Here is a 24704-nt window from a genome sequence, read left to right on the forward strand (position 1 = left end):
ATCCAACCATCTCATCCTCTTTCATCCCCTTCTCCTCCTGCCTTCAGTCTTTCCTAGCATCAGGGTCTTTTCCAGTGAGTCAGCTCTTCACATCAAGTGGTCAAAATATTGGACGTTCAGCATCAGTCCTTCCAGTGAATATTCAGGACTGATTTCCTTTAGGATTGACTGGTTGGATCTCCTTGCAGTCCAAGGGATTCTCAAGAATCTTCTCCAACACCACAGTTGAAAAGCATCAATTCTTTGATGTTAAGCTTTCTTTATAGTCCAACTCTCACATCCATACGTGATTACTGAAAAAACCATAGCTCTGAGTAGACGGACCTTTGCCGACAAAGTAATGTCTCTGCTTTTTAATATGCTGTCTAGATAGGTCATAGCTTTTTTTCCAAGGAGCAAGCATCTTTTAATTTCATGGCTCCAGTCACCATCTGCAGTGATTTTGAAGCCCAAGAAAATGAAGTCTGTCACTGTTTCCATTGTTTCCCCATCTATTTGCCATGAAGTGATGGGACCGGATGTCATGATCTTAGTTTTTTGAATGTTGAGTTTTAAGCCAGCTTTTTCACTCTCCTCTTTAACTTCCATCAAGAGGCTCTTTAGTTCCTCTTCACTTTCTGTCATAAGGGTGATGTCATCTGCATATCTGAGGTTATTGATATTTCTCCCGGCAATCTTGATTCCAGCTTGTGCTTCATCCAGCCTGGTATTTCTTATGATGTACCCTGCATATAAGTTAAATAAATAGGATGACAGTATACAGCCTTGACGTACTCCTTTCCCAATTTGAAACCAGTCCATTGTTCCATGTCCGGTTCTAACTGTTGCTTCTTGACCTGCATACAGATTTCTCAGGAGGCAGGTAAGGTGGTCTGGTATTCCCATCTCTTTAAGAGTTTTCCACAGTTTGTTGTGATCCACACAGTCAAAGGCTTTGGCATAATCAATAAAGCAGAAGTAGATGTTTTTCTGGAACTCTCTTGCTTTTTCTGTGATCCAGTGGATGTTGGCAATTTGATCTCTGGTTCCTCTGCCTTTTCTAAATCCAGCTTGAACATCTGGAAGTTCTCAGTTCATGTACTGTTGAAGCCTGGCTTGGAGAATTTTGAGCATTGCTTTGCTAGAGTGTGGGATGAGTGCAATTGTGCAGTAGTTTGAACATTCTTTGGTATTGCCTTTCTTTGGGATTGGAATGAAAATTGACCTTTTCCAGTCCTGTCGCCACGGCTGAGTTTTCCAAATTTGCTGGCATATTGAGTGCAGCACTTTAACAGCACCGTCTTTTGGGACTTGAAATAGCTCAGCTGGAATTCCATCACCTCCACTAGCTTTGTTCGTAGTGATGCTTCCTAAGGCCCACTTGACTTCACATTCCAGGATGTCTGGCTCTAAGTGAGTGATCACACCATCATGGTTATCTGGGTCATGAAGATCTTTTTTGAATAGCTCTTCTGTGTATTCTTGCCACCTCTTCTTAATATCTTCTGCTTCTGTTAGGTCCATACCATTTCTGTCCTTTATTGTGCCCATCTTTGTATGAAAGTTTCTGTTGGTAGCTCTGATTTTCTTGAAGAGATCTCTAGTCTTTCCCATTCTATTGTTTTCCTCATTTCTTTTCATTGATCACTGAGGAAGGCTTTCTTATCTCTCCTTGCTGTTTTTGGAACTCTGCATTCAGATGGGTATATCTTTCTCCTTGGCCTTTTGCTTCTCTTCTTTGCTCAGCTATTTGTAAGGACTCCTCAGACAACCATTTTGCCTTTTTGCATTTCTTTTTCTTGGGGATGGTCTTGATCACTGCCTCCTGTACAATGTCATGAACTTCCATCCATAGTTCTTAACATAGTAGAACAGCCTCTATAGGTGGGTTCTGCTTATTGCCATTTTCTAGACGAGGGAATTAAGGCTCAGATAGCTTCAGTAATTTGCTCAAGATCACACAGATACTAAGTAGTAGAGGCAGAATTTGAATCTAAACAGTCTGATTCCTGAGCTCATACTCATAATTTCCACACTTTACTGCTTCTTTATCTGTTCCCTGTTATTGATGTTACCCTCTTCCTGGGAACCAGCTTCAAAACCTCAGCATGAGGACTTACCTGGCCGTCCAGAGGTTCAGACTCTGCACTTCCAATGCAAAGATACACATTGTGTATCCTTGAAGCAGTGACAATGTTCCAGTTTTACTTTTGATTTCTCTAATAATTGATTAGAATTGAATTCTTGACTCTTTGCTTTTTCTCATTAATATGCTGGGAAGTGTGAAATATTACAAAGATTAGAGGCTTTGGAATTCATGAGCTTTGCGTTCGAATGCTAGGTATATTTTTCCCTAACTCTACCATCCCCTCCCAGTGCCCAGTTTATTCTCTTTTTGAGGCTTTTTCCTGACGTATCAAATATAACCAGTAATACCCTTCTGACGTTGTTGTTAGGGTTAAATTAGATTAGATATGTAAAATACATACTGTGCATTTCACATAGTCTGCACTCAATAATTGTTGTTCCTGTCCTTTTGTAAATGTGATGTAAGAGCTGACAGAATCAATAGGTTCATTCTGTACATAGGTGCTCCTTCAGGATTCTTAGATGCCTTAAATGGTTGAGGATTGCATGACCCCTCATGCTGAGAGTCCAAGTTTGTCAGCCATGTGTGTTTTGTAGCAATCAGCATGCTAGCTCCTTGGGTCCGACAGTATTCAGTGTACCTGCCCATCCCCTCACAATGAGTTAGCTTTTTGCTGTGCCTCCATAGATGTCATTGTCCCTGAGAATGGAGAGCCAGTGGGCACCAGAGAGATCAAATGCTGCATCCGACAGATCCAGGAGCTCATCATTTCCCGGCTTAATCAAGCAGTGGCTAACAAGCTGATCAGCTCCGTGGATTATCTACGCGAGAGCTTTGTTGGAACCCTGGAACGGTGTCTGCAGAGCCTGGAGAAGTCTCAGGATGTCTCGGTTCACATCACCAGTAATTATCTCAAACAGGTACTCAGAGGGTAGTTAAGAGCTGGCCACAGATAACACAGGAAACAGAATCCACCCACGAGCCCAGCTTCAAGTTAGCCAAGAATCTCCGTTTCAGTCTTCACGCCAGTGCAGTTTGAATTTTGTTCTCCTGTCTCACGACCACTGTCTGTGGAGGTGCTTGTGAACTGTCAGGGTGCAGTCCAGCCAGTGAGCAAGACGATGGAGATGAATCAGACGGGTCCCACTGGTCACAAAACAGGGGACCACCGTGCCTTGACTCTGCACATACGTGGCGGGGTAGATTTGGGACCCTTGAAACTGGACCATGTTCTTGAAATAAATATCATTTATTGCATTTTTAATTATCCACTTTACTCAGGGCATATTGACTTTCTTATTGTGTATTCTTTTTCAGATATTAAATGCTGCCTATCATGTTGAAGTCACATTTCACTCAGGGTCCTCAGTTACAAGGATGCTGTGGGAGCAAATCAAACAGGTAAAGGTTTTTTAGGGAAACATTTTTCAGCCCCTTGTTGGCTCAAATGAATCTTGGTCTCTCCAACAGGAACTAATGTCTAGGATATCTGTCCTAGGCAAACTGATATCTGTCAGTATAGGTGGCCGTTGGTCCTGATTTTCTTGCCTGGGAAAGTTCTGATTTATGCCTGTTCTGAAATAATTATTAACTGTCCCCTTTAACTCTTAAAAGTGATGTACCTAAATGATAGTTTATGGAGCCATAAAACTCTTACTTCTCTAGCTTTTTCATGTTTCTCTTCCCCAACCTAAGTGTTTTCTCAGAACCAGGCTTTGTTACCAAAGACCATGAGTATGATTTATTTTCTGGTATTCAGTCTGGTTCTTATATTGAATTATTTGCTGACTTTAGAAAGGGGTTTATCAGGCACCCCCAGTACTGTTTGTAATGTATTGAGGATTTGTGAACATGCATTCCAAGCCTACTGTTCTTTGATGCTTTCCATTGGACTGAGCCCCGATTTTGAGGTAGGTGAAATTGGAGAGGACTGTTGGACTTCATACAGCTCTGGTCTTAAGATCCTGGCCTGCTGAATGGGTAATCCAGCGAGGAAGGGGTGCTTCCTAATGGTTCCTGTCTCCCCTCCTCAGTGTTCTCACTACCCCTGTCCTGACAGATCATCCAGCGCATCACTTGGGTGAGCCCACCTGCCATCACACTGGAGTGGAAGAGGAAGGTGGCCCAGGAAGCCATCGAGAGCCTCAGTGCCTCCAAGCTGGCCAAAAGCATTTGCAGCCAGTTCAGGACTCGGCTCAACAGTTCTCACGAGGCCTTTGCAGCTTCCTTGCGGCAGGTGAGTCTGTAGGAAAGGAGATACAACTGGATCAAGCAGAGAGGCGCCTCGTCTGCTGTGGAGTGCTTTATCTACTGCCCTCTATATAATTGTTTAAAAATCATCAGTATATTTTCTTTCTATTGTGTTAGAGGATAATACTAAGTTACAGAGTGTTTCATCAATAAATGTTTCATGTGGATGTTTTTCTAACTCTAGAGAGAATGGAGAAAACTCAGTTAATTTCTCCTCACTTCACTGAGTGAGGAATGAAAATCAAAGGGTAGGAATTTTATATGAGTTTATATAGTATTTTAGGAATGAGTGACAAAAAGGGATGGCATTCCAACTTCCATGTGTGTGCTTGGTCACTCAGTCATGTCCCACTCTTTGCAGCCCCATGGACTGCAGGGGATTCTCAGGCAAGAATACTGGAGTGGGTTGCCATGCCCTCCTTCAGAGGATCTTCCCAACCCAGGGATAGAACCCAGGTCTCCTGCACCACAGGCAGTTTCTTTACCATCTGAGCCACCCGGGAAGCCCCCAACTTTCACAGTAGTTTGCAATTATGTGACATTTGCTTGTGCCTTTTGGGGAGGGTGTGGGTGTGTGCAGGTGCATGTGTGTACATGTTTGTGGAGGGCAGGGTGGGTAGATGTGATTATACATCCAGGAGGAAAAAATTACTACTTAATGAGTGCTCACTACCTGCCAACCCCTGAGTTGCGTTACATGCATCTTACTTAATTCTCACAGTTACCCTCATGAGGTAGATATTGTTATCCCTGTAACAGGTGAGGAAGCCAAAGCTGGGGACCTGATAAGCCATATTTCTTTCTTCTTTTTCTGTCCCAGCTGGAAGCTGGCCACTCAGGCCGGTTGGAGAAAACTGAAGATCTATGGCTGAAGGTTCGGAAAGATCATGCTCCCCGCCTGGCACGCCTTTCGCTGGAAAGCCGTTCTTTACAGGATGTCTTACTGCATCGTGAGTCCTTACTTTTTCCCTAGTAAATTGGAGGAGGCTTCTGGATACCTAACAGCCTCATGTCCACTCTCAGAGAATCCCACTGTCTAAAGCTTGCAAAGCTGTCTAAACATCTACTGTTTTTTAATTTCTGATGAAGTCTGCTTGGTCCTGCTGTTTATATAGTTCAAATAACACAACCAAAGTTTATTTAAATTAAAGCAGTTAGGTTACTATTGGTTTACAAAACATCCACATTTCTTTCCCTGGCATAGTTATGACTTCCTGCTTCTACATAGGTCCGCATCTGAGAATCTTAAGAGTCGGTTGCCCAGCACGTTCACATCCTTCCTGCCTTATCTCTGTCTCTCTCCCTTACAGGTAAACCTAAACTGGGGCAGGAGCTGGGCCGGGGCCAGTATGGCGTGGTGTACCTCTGTGACAACTGGGGGGGGCACTTCCCTTGTGCCCTCAAGTCAGTTGTCCCCCCAGATGAGAAGCACTGGAATGACCTGGCTTTGGAGTTCCACTACATGAGGTGGGTTCTGCTCTCAGTCATCTCTGTGGGGAGCAGTTCTTCTAGAGAGGAACCTAGGAACCTCGTATAAATTTTGTACCGAGAGATACAGTGTGCCCTGACCCTCCGTTCCATGTCTCACAATGCTGTAGACCAGTATTTCGGTCTCTTCAAGGCCTTTACTCCTTTCCCTGCCCTTTCCCCCCATCCTAATTCTCAGACACATCCTTATATTTGCCTTTCTTCCTTAGTCCTCAAGGCCTGTCCCCTTTCAGATTCCATAATTCTTTGTCCTTGTTAGAGAGGCCATTCTCTTGGCACTCTCTGTCCTGAGGGCCATTACTCTGGGCCTGGACCAAGCATGGTCCCCCGTGGTGACATGCCACTCGAGGATAGCACCAAGATGCTCTAGCCAGGCCTCTCTGCCCCTCACCAGGTCTCTGCCAAAGCATGAGCGTTTGGTGGATCTGCACGGTTCTGTCATCGACTACAGCTACGGCGGTGGCTCCAGCATCGCCGTGCTGCTCATCATGGAGCGGCTGCACCGGGACCTCTACACAGGGCTGAAGGTGAGGGGCCGACCGGGAGTGGCCAGTTTGCGGCCAGATTCACGGGTTCCTTTCTGGCCTTCCTCCCTTCTTCCTGATTCAGAGCCTCTAGCTCTCATAGGGCGTTTTTGGAGTAATCAAACTATTACCTTCAGCTCCAAAACCCTAAAAAATGTCTCATAAGTTGTTTTTTTGGCCCATTTTATATCTAGAATATTGCAATTCACTACTTTTACCTATTGTGGTAATAATAAAAATCTAGACTACACAGGAGCAGAAAAGCTTCCTATAACTCTACTATTCTTTCTTTTTTTTTTTGTTCTCAGTGAATTAAACCAGTTTTTTTTTTGTCAGCAAATATTTATTAGTGGTTACTTTGTACAAGGCCTTGTATTAAGCAACATAAGAGGATATCAAAACATATACTTGGGGAAAAAATATATATATATAAATTTATTTTGGCCAAGACTTGAAAAAAAATTGTAGTCAGTTATCATTTCATGAACAGGTGGCATTTGAGTTTGATAATACCCTGGTGGGTAAAATTTGGGCAGATGTTGGAAAGAAGAACTTACACCAGGGGAAGAAGTAGGATAGTGCCCAGGACTTGTGAAAGACACTATGACTGTGTTGGAGCAGGTGGTTCATTTGGGGAATAGAGGGGAAATGATATGCAAAGAAGTGTTGGGAACAAATTATAAAAGACCAAAACTGTTAAGAATTCCATAAAATTCAAATTCTCTTGTAGACAGTGAGAAGCAAAAGATTTTGAACGAAGGTAAAATGTTCTCAGTTGAATGCTGAGTTCCTCTCATCTAAAACAGGCCCCAGGAGGGAAATAGAGAGGTTTCTTTTGTTTGTCCTCTTCTACACTGGAGCTAGAAAAGCTAACCCCAGAGTGTCTGGTAGGTTTCTTCTCACAGGTGCCTCTTTTCCCAGTTTATATGGAAGCTTTCAGAAGTAAGACAGAAGAATCTTTAGAAATGCTTGCAGGAGCCATGAGAAATCAATAAGATGAAGAAAAGGACTCTCCAAGTGGCTTTCTTTCTTCATTTCAGGGGAGTTAGGCTCAGCACCTTGAGATGCTTTTCCATAAGTGGGTTAGAGAACCATATATAGGCTTTTGGATAAATGATATAACATTCTCCAGAATTCAGAAGACCCTACATTGGAACCTTGCTACAAGTAGCATGAATGACTTTGGCATTTGAATCCACAAAACCAAATCTGGACTAACCAGGCCTACAAAACAATGGAAGTAAATCTGCCTGTGAGTCCTAGAAATACTCACTCTGAGCCTCTGAGGCAGTTCTAGAGTTTACTCAGGTTAGAGATGAGCTCATGCCTTCAGGTGTTTAGCTGTGGCTCTCCTGGTCACTTTGGGGATCATCCAGCTGCCTGAGTGCTGCCTGCAGGAGATGTGCTCTGGCCTTACAGCTTGCCTTTCCTTGCCTTCCCTTTGTCTCCCTCTCCTGCCTGCCTTCCTCATCCCTGGCTCTCACCCGCTTCTCTGCCTGGTACCCTAGTGTGCGGCCTCTTAGTACCTCACAGAGAAACTGTTAGTCGGTATAAGCGAGTGGGGTTGAGGAGTTGTCCTCTTGGTGACACGTAAGCCCTTTTGTCTCCCCAAGGCTGGGCTGGCCCTGGAGACCCGTTTGCAGATAGCCCTAGATGTCGTGGAGGGAATCCGCTTCCTACACAGCCAGGGGCTTGTCCACCGTGATGTCAAACTGAAAAATGTGCTGGTAAGTAAGAGCTGTTTCGCCAAGATAACTCCCTGTCTCTGCATGTAAGTGACCTTTGGAAGGAAGTACACATAAATAAGGGCTTCCCTAGCGGCTCAGATAGTAAAGAATCTGCCTGCCATGGAGGAGACCTACGTTCGAGCCCTAGGTCGGGAAGACCCCCCCGAGGAGGGAATGGCTGTCCACTCCAGTATTCTTGCCTGGAGAATTCCACGGACAGAGGAGCCTGGCTAGCTACAGTCCATAGGGTCTCGAAGAGTCAGACACGACTGAGCGACTAATACTTTCACACATAAAATAAATCTGTTCACAGGAAGAGCCTGGGGTGAGAGTAGAGCAGTTCACAGCAGAATAGATGGACTTGCAGCTCAGGGAAGAATTGCGTCATAGGTCTAGCTTATATTGCTTAAGGTTTTTTCTCCTAACCCTGGTGAGAAAATTTAAACTTACAGAGAAGCTAAAAAAGTGGTGTGATGAAGACCCACATGCTGCTCATCCAGATCCATACTCTCTCTCCTAGTGTAGGCTCTCTTTGTTTCTGTCTCGCTCTCGTCACCTGCATGTGCACACACACTTTTTTACTGAACTATATGAGAGTAAGTTGCAGATAAAGGTCTGCTTCTAGGGAATTCCCTCGTGATCCCTGGCCAGGACTCCGTGCTCCCAATGCAGGAGGCCCAGGTTTGATCCCTGGTCAGGGAACTAGATTCACATAACTGCAACTAAGAGTTCTCACGTTGCAACTAAAGATCCTGCACAACAGGATCCAGCCACAACAAAGATTGAAGATCCCAAGTGCCGCAGCTAAGGCCTGGAGCAGCTAAATTAATTAAAAAAAAAAAAAAAAAAAACCAACTTTGCTCCCAAATACTTCAGCTTGTATCTTCTAAGGAAAAGACATTCTTCCACATAATTAAAATGCCATTATCGGGGCTTCCTTGGTGGCTCAGTGGTAAAGAATCCACCTGCCTATGCAGGAGACACAGAGGAGTGGATTTGATCCCTGGGTTGGGAAGATCCCCTGGAGGAGGAAATGGCAACCCACTCCAGTATTCTTGCCTGGGAAATTCCATGGACAGAGAAGCCTGGCAGGCTGAAGTTCATGGGGTCATAAAGAGTTGGACACGACTAAGCACAACACAGTTACAGTTACATAAAGATTTATAATATTGTGTTAGTTTCTGGTATATAGCAAGGTGATTCAGTTCTACATATCTGTATTCTTTTATCATATTCTTACCAATTTTATGCCATTACAAGATACTGAATATAGTTCCCTGTGCTATAAACATTGTTGATTATCTATTTTATAGTAGTAATTTATATCTGCCAATCCCAAACTCCTAATTTATCCCTCTGCCACCCCTTTCCCCTTTGGTGGCTGTAAGTTTGTTTTCCATGTCTATGAGTCTGCTTCTGTTTTGTAAATAAGTTCATTTGTATCATGTTTTAGATTCCACATAGAAGTGGTGTCATATATTTGTCTTTCTCTGACTTACTTCTCTTCTTTTGATAATCTTTAGGTCCATCCATGTCACTGCAAATGGCATCATTTCATTCTTTTTTATGGCTGAGTTATATTCCATTATATATACATACAGTTGCTTCTTTATTCCTCTGAGACATTGATTTATTGCCTTGGACCTTAGGAAAGGAAACTTGAGGGAGTCATAAAAGCCCTCAGCTGACCAGAGGAGCTCAACCTTCTTCCTTACCAACTTTCTGCCCTGGGTTCTGGAGGTCAGAGGAGAATAATCAGGAACTGAAATACTTTTCCTTAGTGTCCTTCATTTATTCATTCTTCCAACATTTGCTAAGCTCCTGATACGTGCTAAGCACTATGCTGTATGCTGGGGATACAAAGATGAAAAAGACGGTCCTGGCATCAGGTTGCTTACAGTCTGGGGAGAAGCAACGGGAGTGAGTCTGGAGACAGGGAGACGGGAGGCAGAGCTGATTAAGTACTGCTGTGAGGTGGGTGCCTGCTTCTGAGCTTGGGTATGCAGTTGAGTGCTGTGTGCAGGACGAGGCATAGGCTGACTGGCATCCTGCTTTGTTGGCAGTTGGACAAGCAGAACCGTGCCAAGATCACTGACTTAGGATTCTGCAAGCCAGAGGCCATGATGTCAGGCAGCATTGTGGGGACACCAATCCATATGGCCCCTGAACTTTTCACAGGTAAGCTGGAGGGTGGGGAGTGGGTTTGGGCAGAGCTCTGTATTTTAACCAAGTGCTACCCTTTGGACTAAGTAATACCCTCAAGTACTACTGGCAGTTCTGGTACAGGGGGAGAAACCAGAACAGGAGAAACACAAGACAAGTAGGGAGAAAAGTGAAGAGGTAAAGGAGCAAGAAAGACAGTTATAAATGGGAGTCACCAGCTACCTTGTGGCTGTCTCTCTGGGCTGTTAGTGCCATAATTGGCATAGTCAGCCAATTATTTAATCATAAAGCGTTGATAGAGTGAAGTCAGAAATACAGAAACAGATATTGTATATTAACACATATATTACAGAATCTGGAAAAACGATACTGATGAACCTGTTTGAAGGGCAGGAATGGAGATGCAGATGAGAGGATGGACTTGTGGACACAGCAGGGGAAGGAGAGGACGGAAGGAATTAAGGGAGTTGCACTGACATAAACGCTGCCACGTGTAACAGATAGCTAGTAGGAAGCTGCTCGGGCTCCCCTGGTGGCCAGTGGTGCAGAATCTGTCTCCCAGTGCACAAGAGTCCAGTTTGCTCCCTGGGTCGGGGAGATCCCCTGAAGAAGGACATGGCAACCCACTCCGGTATTCTTGCCTGGAGAGTCGCATGGAGCATGACGTGTTACAGTCCATGGGGTCGCAAAGGGTCAGACAAGACTGAGCGACAGCAACATAAGGATCAGGAGTTAGTTGGACAGCTGTAGTTTTACACACATCGAAAAGAAGTAGGCAGTCACCATTTTTCTTTCCCTGACTTTAAAAAATTTCTATTCCCACTTCTATTATTTGATCTTGGCCACTTCATATTTAAAGTCCTTTGATCGTTTCTACTGCAGTTCATCCTACTGTTGTAAAAGTAGTCTTTCTAAAATATTTTCTTCATGTTACCTCCTGCTCTAAAGCATAAATGACCCCTTCTCCCCACCGAATCCAGACTGTCTGACTTTAAATATGTTTAAAATGTGTAAAAATGTTCTGGTTCCAATCTGTTTACCCACCTGTATTTTCCAGTTTTATTTCCCTAACATGACCTTTCAGGATTTATCTTTTTAACAGTCCCATTAAAATTAAAGGCCTATTTTCCTTCCCCTTTGTCAAGTTCTAGTCTTGGTTCTCTTCTTAATCTTTGGCCCTCCCAGTGCCGTAATTTTTCATACTATAAAATGGGCATTATAAATGTGTCCTTTCTAACAGGATTGTTATAAGAGATCATGGATAGTAAAGGCTCTAGAAACAGTGTGAAAAGGCCTCCACTGATGCAGGTGAGTGTGATGCTGTTGCTTCCCTCCCTGCTCACTACTTGTCACCCTTTCTTGCTGCAGGGAAGTATGATAATTCCGTGGATGTCTACGCCTTTGGCATTCTCTTCTGGTATATCTGCTCAGGCTCTGTCAAGCTCCCAGAGGCATTTGAGAGGTGTGCCAGCAAAGACCATCTCTGGAACAACGTCCGGAGAGGTAAGCACCACGAGCCCTGCTTCGCTGTCTCCCTTGGCGGGAGCACGCTGAAACCCCCGCTCTGGCCGCTCCACAGCAGGACCTCATACACGTTTTAAACCTCCGTGGAATCCAGAAAAGACGTTTAAGTCCAACCTTTCCTTCCAGGCAGCATGGTTTTGAATTCTCAGAAAGGCTTTTTTTCTTTAAAATGTCTAATTTTTCAACTTCCTATGCTGGTATATTCCACTTTTTCATCACTCTTACTATTAAGTTCTAACCTAGATAACTGCAGTTGAAGCCAAAGCCTCTTGCATCCTTTAACATCCTGAGCCCAGCTGGGTAATTGGCCTCGGAGCTGATCATGCCTCTTTGTTGTGTCGGTCCCTTCTCGCTGCCTCTGGTCTTATTTCGATGCTCCGTTCTCTAGGGGCCCGTCCAGAACGCCTTCCTGTGTTTGATGAGGAGTGCTGGCAGCTGATGGAAGCCTGCTGGGATGGTGACCCCTCTCAGAGACCTCTCCTGGGCATTGTCCAGCCCATGCTCCAGGGCATCATGGACCGGCTATGCAAGTCACATTCTGAGAGGCCAAACAGAGGGCTCGATGATTCTACTTGACAGCAGAGACCTTTCTCTTTCAGTCTTTTTTTTTTTTTTCCTTCCCCTCACCTTTTGGCTATGGGAAGAATTTGACATTTATTCGTTACAGAGCGCTCCCGAGGGGACTGATGCTTGCTGGGAAACTTGAGACCCTCCCAGGCAGAGATGACTCCCAGATAGTGAAGAGTCGGATGGCTATTTAAGCACATCCAGCAGTCCCCTGTGCCCAGGCTATTTCTTTAGCCAAAAAAAAAATCAGTATAAATCTCTTCTGTATGAAATTTCAAGAAAAGTCGTACACAGTTCCCTTTTCCAGACTGTCTTTTAGCTCCAGCTATAATCAGGACTCTGTGCTTCCATTGTAGAGCCCACATTCCCAACATTCTTTGAAGCCTTAGTAGTCCGTACTCCTGTTTACACATGGGAGGTTAGGTTTTTCTCTACCCAGAGCCGCTTTTCGGTTTATCCCCCTGTGGCCTAGTTTCTCAGACATTAGTTTCCTAGCAGATGCCCCATTTCGTTTGCCTGAGTAGGAAGAAGCAAGGGAGGGGCTAATGCTTAGTAAGGAGATAAGTGGTTACAGTTCATTTTTTAAAAAGTATTCCAAGAAAAGGTGCAAAATATTCCTGAAAGTCTCCAGGCCAGCCAAAGTCCAGATGTAGATATTTGGAAGTGTTATTTAAACACTCAGCAGGCTGAGTACGGGAATACATATGTGTAACATGTGTGTATACTTTGCTTTTGTTTAATAACAGTGTCCACTAATTTTGGGTTCTTTGTTCCTTGGCACCCATTATTTAAGTGATGGAATGCCATGAAATGTACTGTATTGTATATTACTTGGGAAGACACTAGATATTCAAAGAAGTCTGGAAGGACTTGGGCTGTAGAGGGCTTCACAAGACCAAAGTCTTGAAGATTTTACCTCCTAGTTTTGGTTGTCTGTGCTCCCACGTGATGAGGTGAGATTGTGGCTGGGGGAGGAGGAAGGGTGGGGAGAAGAATTACCCTTACTATGTTCCCTCCTTCTTACCGCCTGAATTAGGGAAATTCACCTCAGCCTGAAAATGATCACCTGGCCACTTTTAACGCGCTTGAAGTCTGGTCACTTCTGTTGCTTCAGAACTGACTGAGGAGCCTTCCTGCCAAGCAGTCAGGAGACACAGTGGGGCCTGGGGCTGCAGAGTAGCTGCTGTGGCCAGGGGAGCTGGCAGCAAGGTTGGTTTGGGCAGACTGAGGGATGCACGTTGGGGTGGAGTTCCCTAGACATGCCCCCTCGCTCCCTGGGTCCTCTGCAGAGAGGGGCTCATTGAGCAAAAGCCTTTCGCTTCTCTGGAAAGGAGGGCTGTGCTGGTTCTTCTCAGACCAAAGAAGTCATTTGTGACTCCATCAGTTTTAAAGGGACAGAGCCTGGGCAGCAGCTTCTCCTGATTTTTAACACTAAAAGAAGAGAGTGAAAGGGAAGGCTGTATTCCTGCCACAGATAGAAACACGGACTGTGCGACGCTCAGCCTCCTGCCTGTCAGCTCTCCATTGCTTTTTTTTTTTTTGCATTTTTGCTTGAGCTGCCAAAGAGGCATTGAGCAAGTTTCTCCCTGATGAGAGAAGTGCTTTGGGCAGCAGGGCTGCGAGTGGTACCCGCACTGAGTGACACTTTATTTTTGGCTTATTGTTTAGCACTGAGAAGCCAAGGGTTGCTGACTGTAATAGCACTTTGGGGGATAGACTCCCCCCGGCCTTGCTTTGGAGAGAAGGCATGGGTGGTATTCCATCTGACTAGTTAGGAAGTTCATACTGCATCAGAGTGGGATAAATAGCCCTCCAAGAGTCCACTGCCAAAAGAGTAGTTGCTTTCTTTGAGTTTTCAAAGCTTGATTTTTGGATTTGCTGGACCAAATAACCCACTTTTTCTTTAAAAGAAAAAAAGAGGGTTTATCCTTCTAAATATGAGGGTGGGGTGGGTTAGGGCTAGTGTGATGTTTAAGTGGGTTAGGTGCGAGTAACTTTGAGAAACTTGTATGACAAACTCCCTTGGGGATTTTAAATAGCACTACTGTTCTTAAAAGGGTTTTATTTTTAACTTTATTGCTTTGTTAACATCCAGTCCAGCTGAGCTGATGGAAAACAGGCTGTGTGTGAACACTTGACATTGGAAACCAGTCTGGATAGCTTGTTGTCTTTTGTCTTTAGGTAATGTTTTTGTTTGTTTGTTTTAAAGGACTAATGTTTATTATTACAGTGTTAAATAAAAGTGTAATATACTAAGTATGTAGAATAAAAGTGCAATAACGAGAAAATTACTCGGGCACAAACTCCAGTTCTTACACCCTCTCCCTTCCTGTGCTCCCCGTCTCTATCCATAATATTCTTACAGCAGGACAGTGTTAATTGTGTATGTTTTTAAGCCATGCAACTATGGGTTAAGTCTTCACTTAGTGTAATTTTGAATGGCTGGACTTGGTTTTATAGAGTGTACTTCTGGGATGCACACACACCAGATGTGCTGTATAATAAAGATCGCATTAACATTTTAGGTTTACATCTATTTGGCTTTTGTTTTCCCTTCCCTCGCTATATCTCCTGGATGCTCCCTATTCCATTCCATTTCCACTGGGCTCCTAGAGGTCTTTCAGTTTGCTGTAAAGATTGGCCGAACATGTCACTCTTCCGCATGGGTCACTCCCAGTCTCTGGGCACCTCACGTGATCAGAGGGTGGACCTGGGGAGCGGAGGTAGGACAGCAGAGGAGAAGGGGAAAGTGCAGAGAGAGCAGCTGACGTTTCAGAGCCTCTCCTGGGTTCACACCCTTTGCACCAGCCTCTCTTCAGCAGGAACTTGCAACATTCTAAACTCATGCACAAGCTTGGCTACTCTTGATTACACTCTGAGACATTTGCTGCATGGAATACAAATATGGGCCTATCTGCATTTGGAATATTTGAACTTTTTAGGCTCAAGCTGCTCTTCAGATTTGCTTTCTTGGCAGTGCCTAATGGACACCATCATAGGCCTCTACCAGCAGAGCAGCAACATCTGTAATGACCAGGGGCTGTCAGCATGGAGCATGCCTTCTCCCAGGGGCAGCTGTGTGTGCTGTTTTGGATTACAACATCAGACTCCATAGCTGCTTCGTTTTTTGCTGTAACTGCTTGTGATTTGTTGTTGTTCAGTCACTAAGTGATGTCCAACTCTTTGTAACCCCAAGAACTCCAACATGCCAGGCTCCTCTGTCCTCCACTGTCTCCTGGAGTTTGCTCAAATTCATGTCCACTGAGTCGGTGATGCTATCCAACTATCTCACCCTCTGCTCCCCCCTTTGCCTTTTCCTTCAATCTTTCCCAGCATCAGGGTCTTTTCCAGCGAGTTGGCTTTTTGCATCAGGTGGCCAAAGTATTGCAGCTTCAGCTTCAGCATCACTCCTTGCAGTCAGGGTTGATCTCCTTTAGGATTGACTTGTTTGCTCTCCTTGCTGTCCACGGGACTCTCAAGAGTCTTCTCCACCATCACAGTTCAGAAACATCAATGCTTCGGCACTCAGCCTTCTTTATGGTCCAACTCTTATATTCATACATGACCACTGGAAAAACCATAGCTTTGACTCTACAAACCTTTATTGGCAAGGTGATGTCTCTGCTTTTTAATACACTGCCTAGGTTTGTCACAGCTTTACTTCCCAGAAGCAAGCGTCTTTTAATTTCATGGCTGCAGTCACCATCTGCAGTGATTTTGGAGCCCAAGAGAATAGTCTTGTCACTGTTTCCATTGTTTCCCTATCTATTTGCCAGGAAGTGATGGAACCGAATGTCATGATCTTAGTTTTTTGAATGTCCAGTTTTAAACCAGCTTTTTTACTCCCCTCTTTCACCCTTATCAGGAGGCTCTTCAGCTCTTCTTTACTTTCTGCCATTAGAGTGTTACCATCTGCATGTCTGAGGTGGTGGTTATTTCTCCCAGCAATCTTGATCCCAGCATGTGACTCACCCAGCCGGCGTTTTGATTGATGTGCTCCACAGATAAGTTACATAAGCAGGTGACAATGTACAGCTTTGTCATACTCCTTTCCCAGTTTTTAACTAGTCGGTTGTACCATGTCTCATTCTAACTATTGCTTCTTGAACTGCAAACAGATTTCTCAGGAGACGGTAAAGTGGTCTGGTACTCCCATCTCTCTGAATATTCCACAGTTTGTTGTGATCCACACAGTCAAAGGCTTTAGCATAGTCAGTGATGCTGAAGCAGATGCTTTTCGGGAATTCCGTTCTTTTTCCATGATCCAGCAGATGTTGGGAATTTGATCTCTGGTTCTTCTACCTCTTCGAAACCCAGCTTATACATCTGGAAGTTCTTGGTTCACATACTGCTGAAGCCTAGCTTGAAGGATTTTAAGCATAAATTTACTAGCATGTGAAATGAACACAATTGTACAATAGTTTGAACATTCTTTGGCATTACTTTTCTTTGGGATTGGAATGAAAACTGACCTTTTCCAATCCTGTGGCCACTGCTGAGTTTTCCAAATTTGCTGACATATTGAGTGCAGCACTTTAACAGCATCATCTCTGAGGATTTTAAATAGCTCAGCTGGCATTCTGACACCTCCACTAGCTTTGTTTGTAGTGATGCTTCCTAAGGCCCACTTGACCTCATGCTCCAGGGTGCCCAACTCTAGGTGAATGACCTAGACCTTTTTTGTACAGTTCTTCTGTGTATTCTTGCCACCTTTTCTTGATCTGTTCTGCTTCTATTAGGTCCTTACTGTTTCTGTCCTTTATCATGCTCATCCTTGCATGAAATGTTCCCTTAATATCTCCCAATTTTCTTGGAGAGATCTCTAGTCTTTCCCATTCTATTGTTTTCCTGTTTCTTTGCATAGCTCCTTTAGGAAAACCTTCTTATCTCTCCTTGCTCTTCTCTGGAACTCTGCATTCAGTTGAGTATATCTTTCCCTTTCTCCCATGCCTTTTGCTTCTCTTCTTTCCTCAGCTATTTACAAAGCTTCCTCAGACAACCACTTTGCCTTTTTGCATTTATTTTTCTTTGGGATGGTTCTGGACCATAACATTGCCTCCTGTACAATGTTATGAACCTCTGTCCATAGTTCTTCAGGCACTCTGTCTACCAGATCTCATCCCTTGAATCTATCCATCATCTCCGCTGTATAATCATAAGGAATTTGATTTAGGTCGTACCTGAATGGCCTAATGGTTTTCCTTACTTTCTTCAGTTTAAGCCTGAATTTTTCAATAAGGATCTCATGATCTGAGCCACAGTCAGCTCCAGGTCTTGTTTTTGCTGATTATATAGAGCTTCTCCATCTTCAGCTGCAAAAAACGTAATCAATGTGATTTCAGATTGACCATTGACCATCTGGTGATGTCCATGTGTAGAGTCATCTCTTAAGTTGTTGGAAAAGGGTATTTGCTATGACCAGCATGTTCTGTTGACAAAACTCTGTTAGCGTTTGCTCTGCTTCATTTTTCTGTACTTCCAACATCAAACTTGCCTGTTATTCTGGGTATCTCTTGACTTCCTACTTTTGCATTCCAATCCAGTATAATGAAAAGGACATCTTTTTTTTGGTGTGTGTTCTACAAGTTCGTGTAGGTCTTCATAGAAGTGGTCAACTTCAGCTTTTTTGGCGTGACTGGTTGGGGCATAGACTTGGATTACTGTGATGTTGAATGGTTTGCCTTAGAAATGAGATCATTCTGTCATTTTTGAGGTTGCACCCAAGTATGTATTTTGGACTCTTGTTAACTGTGAAGGCTACTTCATTTCTTCTAAGGGATTCTTGCCCACAGTAGTAGATATGATGATCATCTGAATTAAGTTCGACCATCCTGTCCATTTTAGTTCACTGATTCCTAAGATGTCAGTGTTCAATCTTGCCTTCTCCTGTTTAACCAAGTCCAATTCACGGACCTAAAGTTTCAGGTTCCTATGCAATATTGTCCTTTACAGCATCCGGTTTTCCTTTCACCACCAGACACATCCACAACTGAGTGTTGTTTCTACTTTTGCCCAAACGCTTCATTCTTTCTGGAGCTATTAGTGTTTGCCCTCTGCTCTTCCTGAGTAGAGGCTTCCCTGGTGGCTCAGTTGGTAAAGAATCTGCCTATAATGCAGGAGACTGGGTTTGATCCCTGGGTCGAGAAAATCCCCTGGAGAAGGAAATGACAACCCACTCCAGTATCCTTGCCTAGGAAATCCATGGACAGCGGAGCCTAGCTGACTACAGTCCATGGGGTCCCAAGAGTTGGACACGACTTAGCAACTAAACCACCACCACCCACTTCCCCAGTTACATACTGTACACCTTCCAACCAGTGTGGGCGTGGGGGGAAGCTCATCTTCTGGTGTCATATCTTTTTGTCTTTTTATGCTGTTCATGGGGTTCTCGTGGCAAGAATACTGGAGTGGGTTGTCGTTTCCTTCTCCAGTGGATCACATGTTGTCAGAACTCTTCACTATGACCCATCCATCTGGGGTAGCCCCACACAGCACGGCTTATAGTGTCACTGAATTATGTAAGCCTCTTTGCCACGACAAGGCTGTGACCCATGAAGGGGTGTGTGAGTATAAGTATTTATTGCATCATTATTTGTAATACTAAAAAGTTGGAGGCAGTGTTAATGTATGACAACAGGGGATGATTAAATTCTGGTTCTTACACCATGAATTGCTATGCAGCCACTAAAAGGAATGGTGTAAATTTCTCTGTATTGACGAGGGAAGATTTTATACTATATCATCCTATAAAAAATATACATATATAAGAATATATTTAGTGTGACCTCTTTTTTTTGGTAAAACCTCCTCCATTCTCCCATAACTCCAAATTATCTAGAGATCTAGTCCATCTCTCTATATGTACACAGAGAAAAGTTTGTAAGGATATATATCAAAATGATAACAGTGGCTTTCCTAGGGAGAGAACGTCCAACTTCTAGTAGATTGAATTTCTGTTATTGTTAATCTACTACAAACATCTATTTTTATTGTAATTTTAGAAGATACATGAAATGGCTAATTTAGGAGAAAGGAAATATGTATTGGAAAGACATCAGAGGCTCACAAAATCAATAGGAAACTGTAAATTCAGGCTCATCGAATCAGCCGGTTGGAACCAGAGCAAATTTTCATGGTGGCTGTGAAGAACGGTCTCCATCCTGACGCGTCTGCTGTCAGGGAGGGTGTCCTCAGCTGGCCCAGCACAGCCCCAGGCCCATGTCCTCTCTACTGGCTCTGGGTTGGAAGGTTCTCTCCTCCAGATCCTACGGTGGGAGCCCGGTGCCTCGATCTGCCTGCTCACCAAAACCACATTCAGCAGAGAAGACGTAATTCCTGAAATGTAATCAAAGAACTGCTAGAAAAGGAACACAAACTCAGCACAGGCTCCAGGTGACAAGTGTCCACTGTAGTTCACCTCTCGGGCTGCTTGATGTTTACGTCCACCCTTCTGGCCCTCCTGGGCAGCAAGGTCATGGAAGGAGGTTTACAGATTAGAGCCTGAGCATGGAGTGGAAACAGCCAGGTTTCTGGGAAGTTCATTTTTCAACCTCTGGGCTTGCTTTCATTGTAAGAAGACCTCCTTGGTTTTTATTTCCTTTCTTCCCATTTCTTTGTTTTCTTAGCAAGTCTTCTCAATGAGATTAACCATAAAACACTCAAGCATCCAGCAATGTACTATACCAGAGGGTTTTAAAAAAATCGAAGTGTAGTTGATTGACAATGTTGCACTAGTTTCTGGTGTTGAGAAGTATTTCAGTTATACATATGCATATTCTTCTTTATATTCTTTTCCATTATAGTTGATTACAAGAGATGGGATATAGGGGACCTCACTGGTGGTCCAGTGGTGAAGGCTCCATGCTCCCCATGCCAGTGGCCTGGGTCTGATTGCTGCTTAGGGAGCTCAGATCCGGCATCCTGAAACTAAAGACCCTGCACACCATAGCAAAGACAAAATCCTGTGCTTCCAGTAAGACCAGCGTAGCCAAATAAGTGCATAAGTAAAAAAATAGTTCCAAAAGACATTAAATATAGCTCCCTACATTATACAGTAGGACCTTGTTTACCTATTTTATATACAGTAGTTTGTATCTGCTCAGATGGGCTCCAAAATCACTGTGGATGGTGACTGCAGCCACAAAATTAAAAGACATTTGCTTCTTGGAAGAAAAGCTATGACAAACCTAGACAGTGTATTAAAAGGCAGAGACATCACTTTGCCAACAAAGGTCTATATAGTCAAAGTTATAGTTTTTCCAGTAAGTCATGTACAGATGTGAAAGTTGAACCATAAAGAAGGCCTAGCATCAAAGAGTTGATGCTTTTGAACCGTGGTGTTGGAGAAGGCTCTTGAGAGTCCCTTGGACTGCAAGGAAATCAAACCAGTCAACCATAAAGGAAATCAACCCTGAATATTCAATGGAAAGACTGATGCTGAAGCTGAAGCTCCAGTTCTTTGGCCACCTGATGGTAAAGAGCCATCTCATTGGAAAAGACCCTGATGCTGGGAAAGACTGAAGGCAAAAGGAGAAGAGGACGGCAGATGATGAGAAGGTTCCAAACTGACATGTGGAGAAATGATGCAGTTAGTCTGAGGCATTCTACTGAGCAGGATGCTTACAGTTTTAAAAAATTATTACTTATCATTTGATGCCTGCAAAAAATCATATTTACAAGCATCCTTGTAAATTTGTGGACCAGAACATTTCCATGGTCTTGAGGCCCCTCTGGGCTCTTCCCAGTCGCCAGTCCTGATTGTGCATATCATTCTCTTGCTTTAAAAAGATTTTTTCCCAGATACACCCTGAATAATACATAACTTGGTTTTACATGTTCTTTAGCTTTACAAAAATGGTATTACCTGTTTTTAACCTTCTGTAACGTTTTATTTTCACTCACAAGTCTCTGATTTTATCCAGGCTAATCTGTTGTCACTGTAGTACATAGGTTTTTACTGCAGTATGTTATTCTGATGTGCACATGTATTGCAGTTGAGCTATTCGCTTTTTCTCAGAGAGCCAACTTTTGGTTTGGTTGTTTCCCCATTGTACCTCTGTTTTCTGTTTCATTAATTTCTGCTCGTCTTAATTGTCTTCTTTGTTCTCCTTTTTAGGGTTTTTCTATTATCCATCCCCCCATCTTCTTAAGTTGGATGCTTAGCTTATGAATTTTCAACCTTTCTTCTTTTCTAATGTAAGCATTTATGTTCAGAATCGCCCTTTAAATACAAACTATTGCTGTATCCCATACATTTTAATCTGAAACATTTTTGTCATCATTCAGTTTTAACTGTTTTCTAATTGCCATTGTGATTTCTTCTTTGCCCCAAGTTTTACAGAGGCATGTTTTTAAAATTCTGACCATGAGGATAAATTCCTTCTTTGTTAATGATTTATAGTAATTACATTGTAGGCAGAGAGCATGGCCATATGATGCCAGTTTTTATCGGTATTTTTGTTACTTCTTAGCGACCTGCTGATGGCGGCCGTTCCCCTCTGAGACCGTGCACAGCCCGAGGGTACTGCTGCCCTGTGTTCGTTGGTGTCGGGCACGGCAGGGAGCGCGCTGAGTGCTTCCTCATCCTCCAAATCCACTCTTCCCTCTCCCCCCAGCTCTGTGGGCCACCTTTTTCTCTGGGGTCTCCCACTGGGTTCAGCCATACCAGCGGGAGTTTGAAGGGTGGCAGGGGAGAGGTTGGGGGACTTTTCACCCTAGCTCACTTCCAGCTGGTCTGGGTTGGCAAAGGCTGTCCACTTCCCGAGAGTCACAGCTCCTGTGTGAGGGCTCTCGTCTGGAGCTACAGCTCTGGCAGTGTAGCTTCCACTAGCCACGCTTCCCGTTTCCCCATCCAGCTAGGCGCTTCCCACTGCTGTTAATCTTAGGATGCTTTGCTAATTTCGCCAAATCCTGCTTACATCTTTTAAATAGCCTCTTCATTAAACTTCTTCAGTTCCCCCTTTTGAGTATGCCATCTCTTTCCTGATGGCATCATGACTGATTAGTAGCATAATGAATATTTGCTGAATAAATTATGTGAAAACATGCACAAATTTGCATAATGCAAGAGAGAACTTGGTTTGGGGGAACTGAGAGTTCAATGAGGCTGAAGAATAGAGTGCAAAGGTGGGCACTGGAAGGAAATAAGACTAGAAAGATTGGCAGAGACCAGATCACAAAGGACCCTCTAGGCCATGAGTCATGTTCCTATAGGTCTAGTTCCCTGGGACCTCTGGGATCAATATTAACATATAGGAAGCTACTGGGGAGATCTCTAGACCCCTTAGGATCAATACCTTAAAGACGCAAAGGAAGCAAAAGCAAGCAGAGGAGAGTGTAAGTTCAATGAAGCTGCAAAGGCGGCCAGCCTATCCATGGGAGCTGTGGACCTTAGAATACTTCAGAAGTGTCTACCTAGAGAGTGCGGGGCAGAAGCCCGCAGCCTCTGCCACTTTAAATGTCCCAGCACTCAGGCTGGAGCTGTGAGCTGGCTTCGGAAGTGTCTACCTAGAGAGTGCGGGGCAGAAGCCCACAGCCTCTGCCACTTTAAATGTCCCGGCACTCAGGCTGGAGCCGTGAGCTGGCTTCGGAAGTGCCTACCTAGAGAGTGCGGGGCAGAAGCCCGCAGCCTCTGCCACTTTAAATGTCCTGGCACTCAGGCTGGAGCCATGAGCTGGCGGACCTCGGGGCCTGTGTTCTCAGCAGAGTCACACCTTTCTCTTCTTCAGCTTCTGGTGCCAGAACCAGGTCTGGGCATGCCTTATCATTTAGCATCATGAAGACCTAGGAAGCTGGGAGAAGAGAAGCTGAGAAAAAGATCTCTGCTATTTCCTCTCTTCTTTCCTAAGAGAGGTGATCCCTGAGCAGTAGCCCAGGAGGCTTTACCCCATTTAAGGCCCTCTCTTACAGTAGAGGACGCTGCAATCCCAAGAGGAAAGGGTGCCACACAGCTAGTTAGAGACTAGTACAAGACTAACACCCATGTCCCTGACCCCCAGGCCAATTTTCCTTTCTTAATTATTCCCAGTGGCCCTCTGAGCTGAAAGGAGGCTGGGAGATGGGCTCCTTCATCTCTTCCAGCCATGCGGTCTGGCATAACCCCACGTATGGGGCCCCCATCCAATGTCTGGTACTAAGCAGGTGTCTGTGGTATGTGATATCATCAACCCCATGGGCCTGGGATGCTAGGATGTGAGAATAACTTAAGAAAAAACTTGCTGATCCAGATGCTGAGACGAGGGGTGCAGGCCAGGGCAGGTAAGGATGGAGGCAGCCTAAGGACGTCATCAAGCACTCACGAGCTGTGGGTTGGGGCGTGAGGCACCAGCTGGGCCGGGGTTTCCCTGAGGGGTAACTTCTCCCCTCCCCAGACAGGGGAGGAGGACCTCTGGCTGGACAACACTGCAAGCTAGATCCAGAAGAACCAGCAACAGCAGGAAGAGCAGGGCCTGGCAGAGCAGAGAAGGGCAGCTGGAGAAGGTATCCATTTGTCTTCGGTGGGCCTGGCGAGCTAAGCAAGGCTGGAGGCCATCTCAGAAGGTAAAGCTGACCCAAGGAGCTGGAAGATTTTTGCCATTTGTTGCTTTCAATTGTCAGCTTTTGGCTCCAGGTCCTGGACTTCTTGAGCTTATTATATTCAGGAGAACTCTGCGTGTTGTCTTGGTGTGTGTGGTCCTAACAGATGTTTCTGAGTAATGCAGAAGGACCTATCAGTCATAGATAGGCCCTGTTCGATGGGCCAAACCGCTGGATGAGAGGGACAAAGATTTTCATGGCAGCTTCCCAACAGAGGAAAAGTGTGGGCAGAGGCTAGGTGGATGCTGTCCCTGGTGCTGGAATGCTGGGGGGAAGAGATTGGGATAGCCATGCACCTACCGGTCAAGCCCGTGACTGCCTTCCCTCCCTCGTGAACCTGTACTATTTCCAGACTTGCAGGGCCTGACCGCGGAACCTACCAGTATGTCCTTTGAAAACAGGAGCCTGATCCTCCTGCTCAAGGCCAAGGTGGGGGAGGGGGGCCTGGTGTAGCACTGTGATTAAGCGGAAAGCCCGAGTGGTCACTACCTCTTTCCCTTCCCTAGACTGTGAAGCTGGTGGGCAGAAAGGGCAGACCACCAACACCAGGGAAAATGAGAGCATGGGTGACCGAGCTCTGACACTGCAGGCAGGGGTGGGCAGGTGGGCAGGGAGCTCGAGCCAGTCACCCTCAGCAGGCCCAGCGGGACGGTAAGGCACAGGCTTTCTGAGAGATGCCCCGTCTCACCCTCCCTGGGCACACACAAGGAACTCGAGCAAGAGGACCGCACTCTCCACAGGTCCAGGCCGAGGGGCCCACTTGCCCCAGCGTGTCCTCAAGTGTCTTACCGTCCAGAAAACGTGCACTTCCTGGTGAGG

At 44.8% G+C, this 24704-nt stretch overlaps 1 protein-coding gene across 7 annotated transcripts in view; it reads left to right on the forward strand.

Moving 5' to 3' along the window:
* Positions 1–24704, forward strand: part of DSTYK (dual serine/threonine and tyrosine protein kinase) — a 76095-nt gene that overhangs the window by 35908 nt on the left and 15483 nt on the right. For 5 of the 7 annotated variants that reach the window (XR_006272547.1, XM_043485120.1, XM_043485123.1 and 2 more), the window contains 10 exons: positions 2756–2988; positions 3386–3469; positions 4128–4304; positions 5139–5268; positions 5629–5785; positions 6201–6333; positions 7944–8057; positions 10121–10235; positions 11589–11723; positions 23681–23849. Coding sequence is in view for 6 of the 7 variants with exons in the window: in XM_043485120.1 (XP_043341055.1) it covers positions 2756–2988; positions 3386–3469; positions 4128–4304; positions 5139–5268; positions 5629–5785; positions 6201–6333; positions 7944–8057; positions 10121–10235; positions 11589–11723; positions 23681–23849 (1447 nt within the window). In the remaining variant the exon portion in view is untranslated. Of the gene's footprint in view, positions 1–2755; positions 2989–3385; positions 3470–4127; positions 4305–5138; positions 5269–5628; positions 5786–6200; positions 6334–7943; positions 8058–10120; positions 10236–11588; positions 11724–12132; positions 14842–23680; positions 23850–24704 lie in introns of those variants that run through there. The other 2 variants (XM_043485119.1, XM_043485121.1) reach the window with 2 other exon arrangements.

Source organism: Cervus canadensis, chromosome 13 (genome assembly GCF_019320065.1).
Source record: "Cervus canadensis isolate Bull #8, Minnesota chromosome 13, ASM1932006v1, whole genome shotgun sequence".
Classification (NCBI taxonomy): Eukaryota; Metazoa; Chordata; class Mammalia; order Artiodactyla; family Cervidae; genus Cervus; species Cervus canadensis.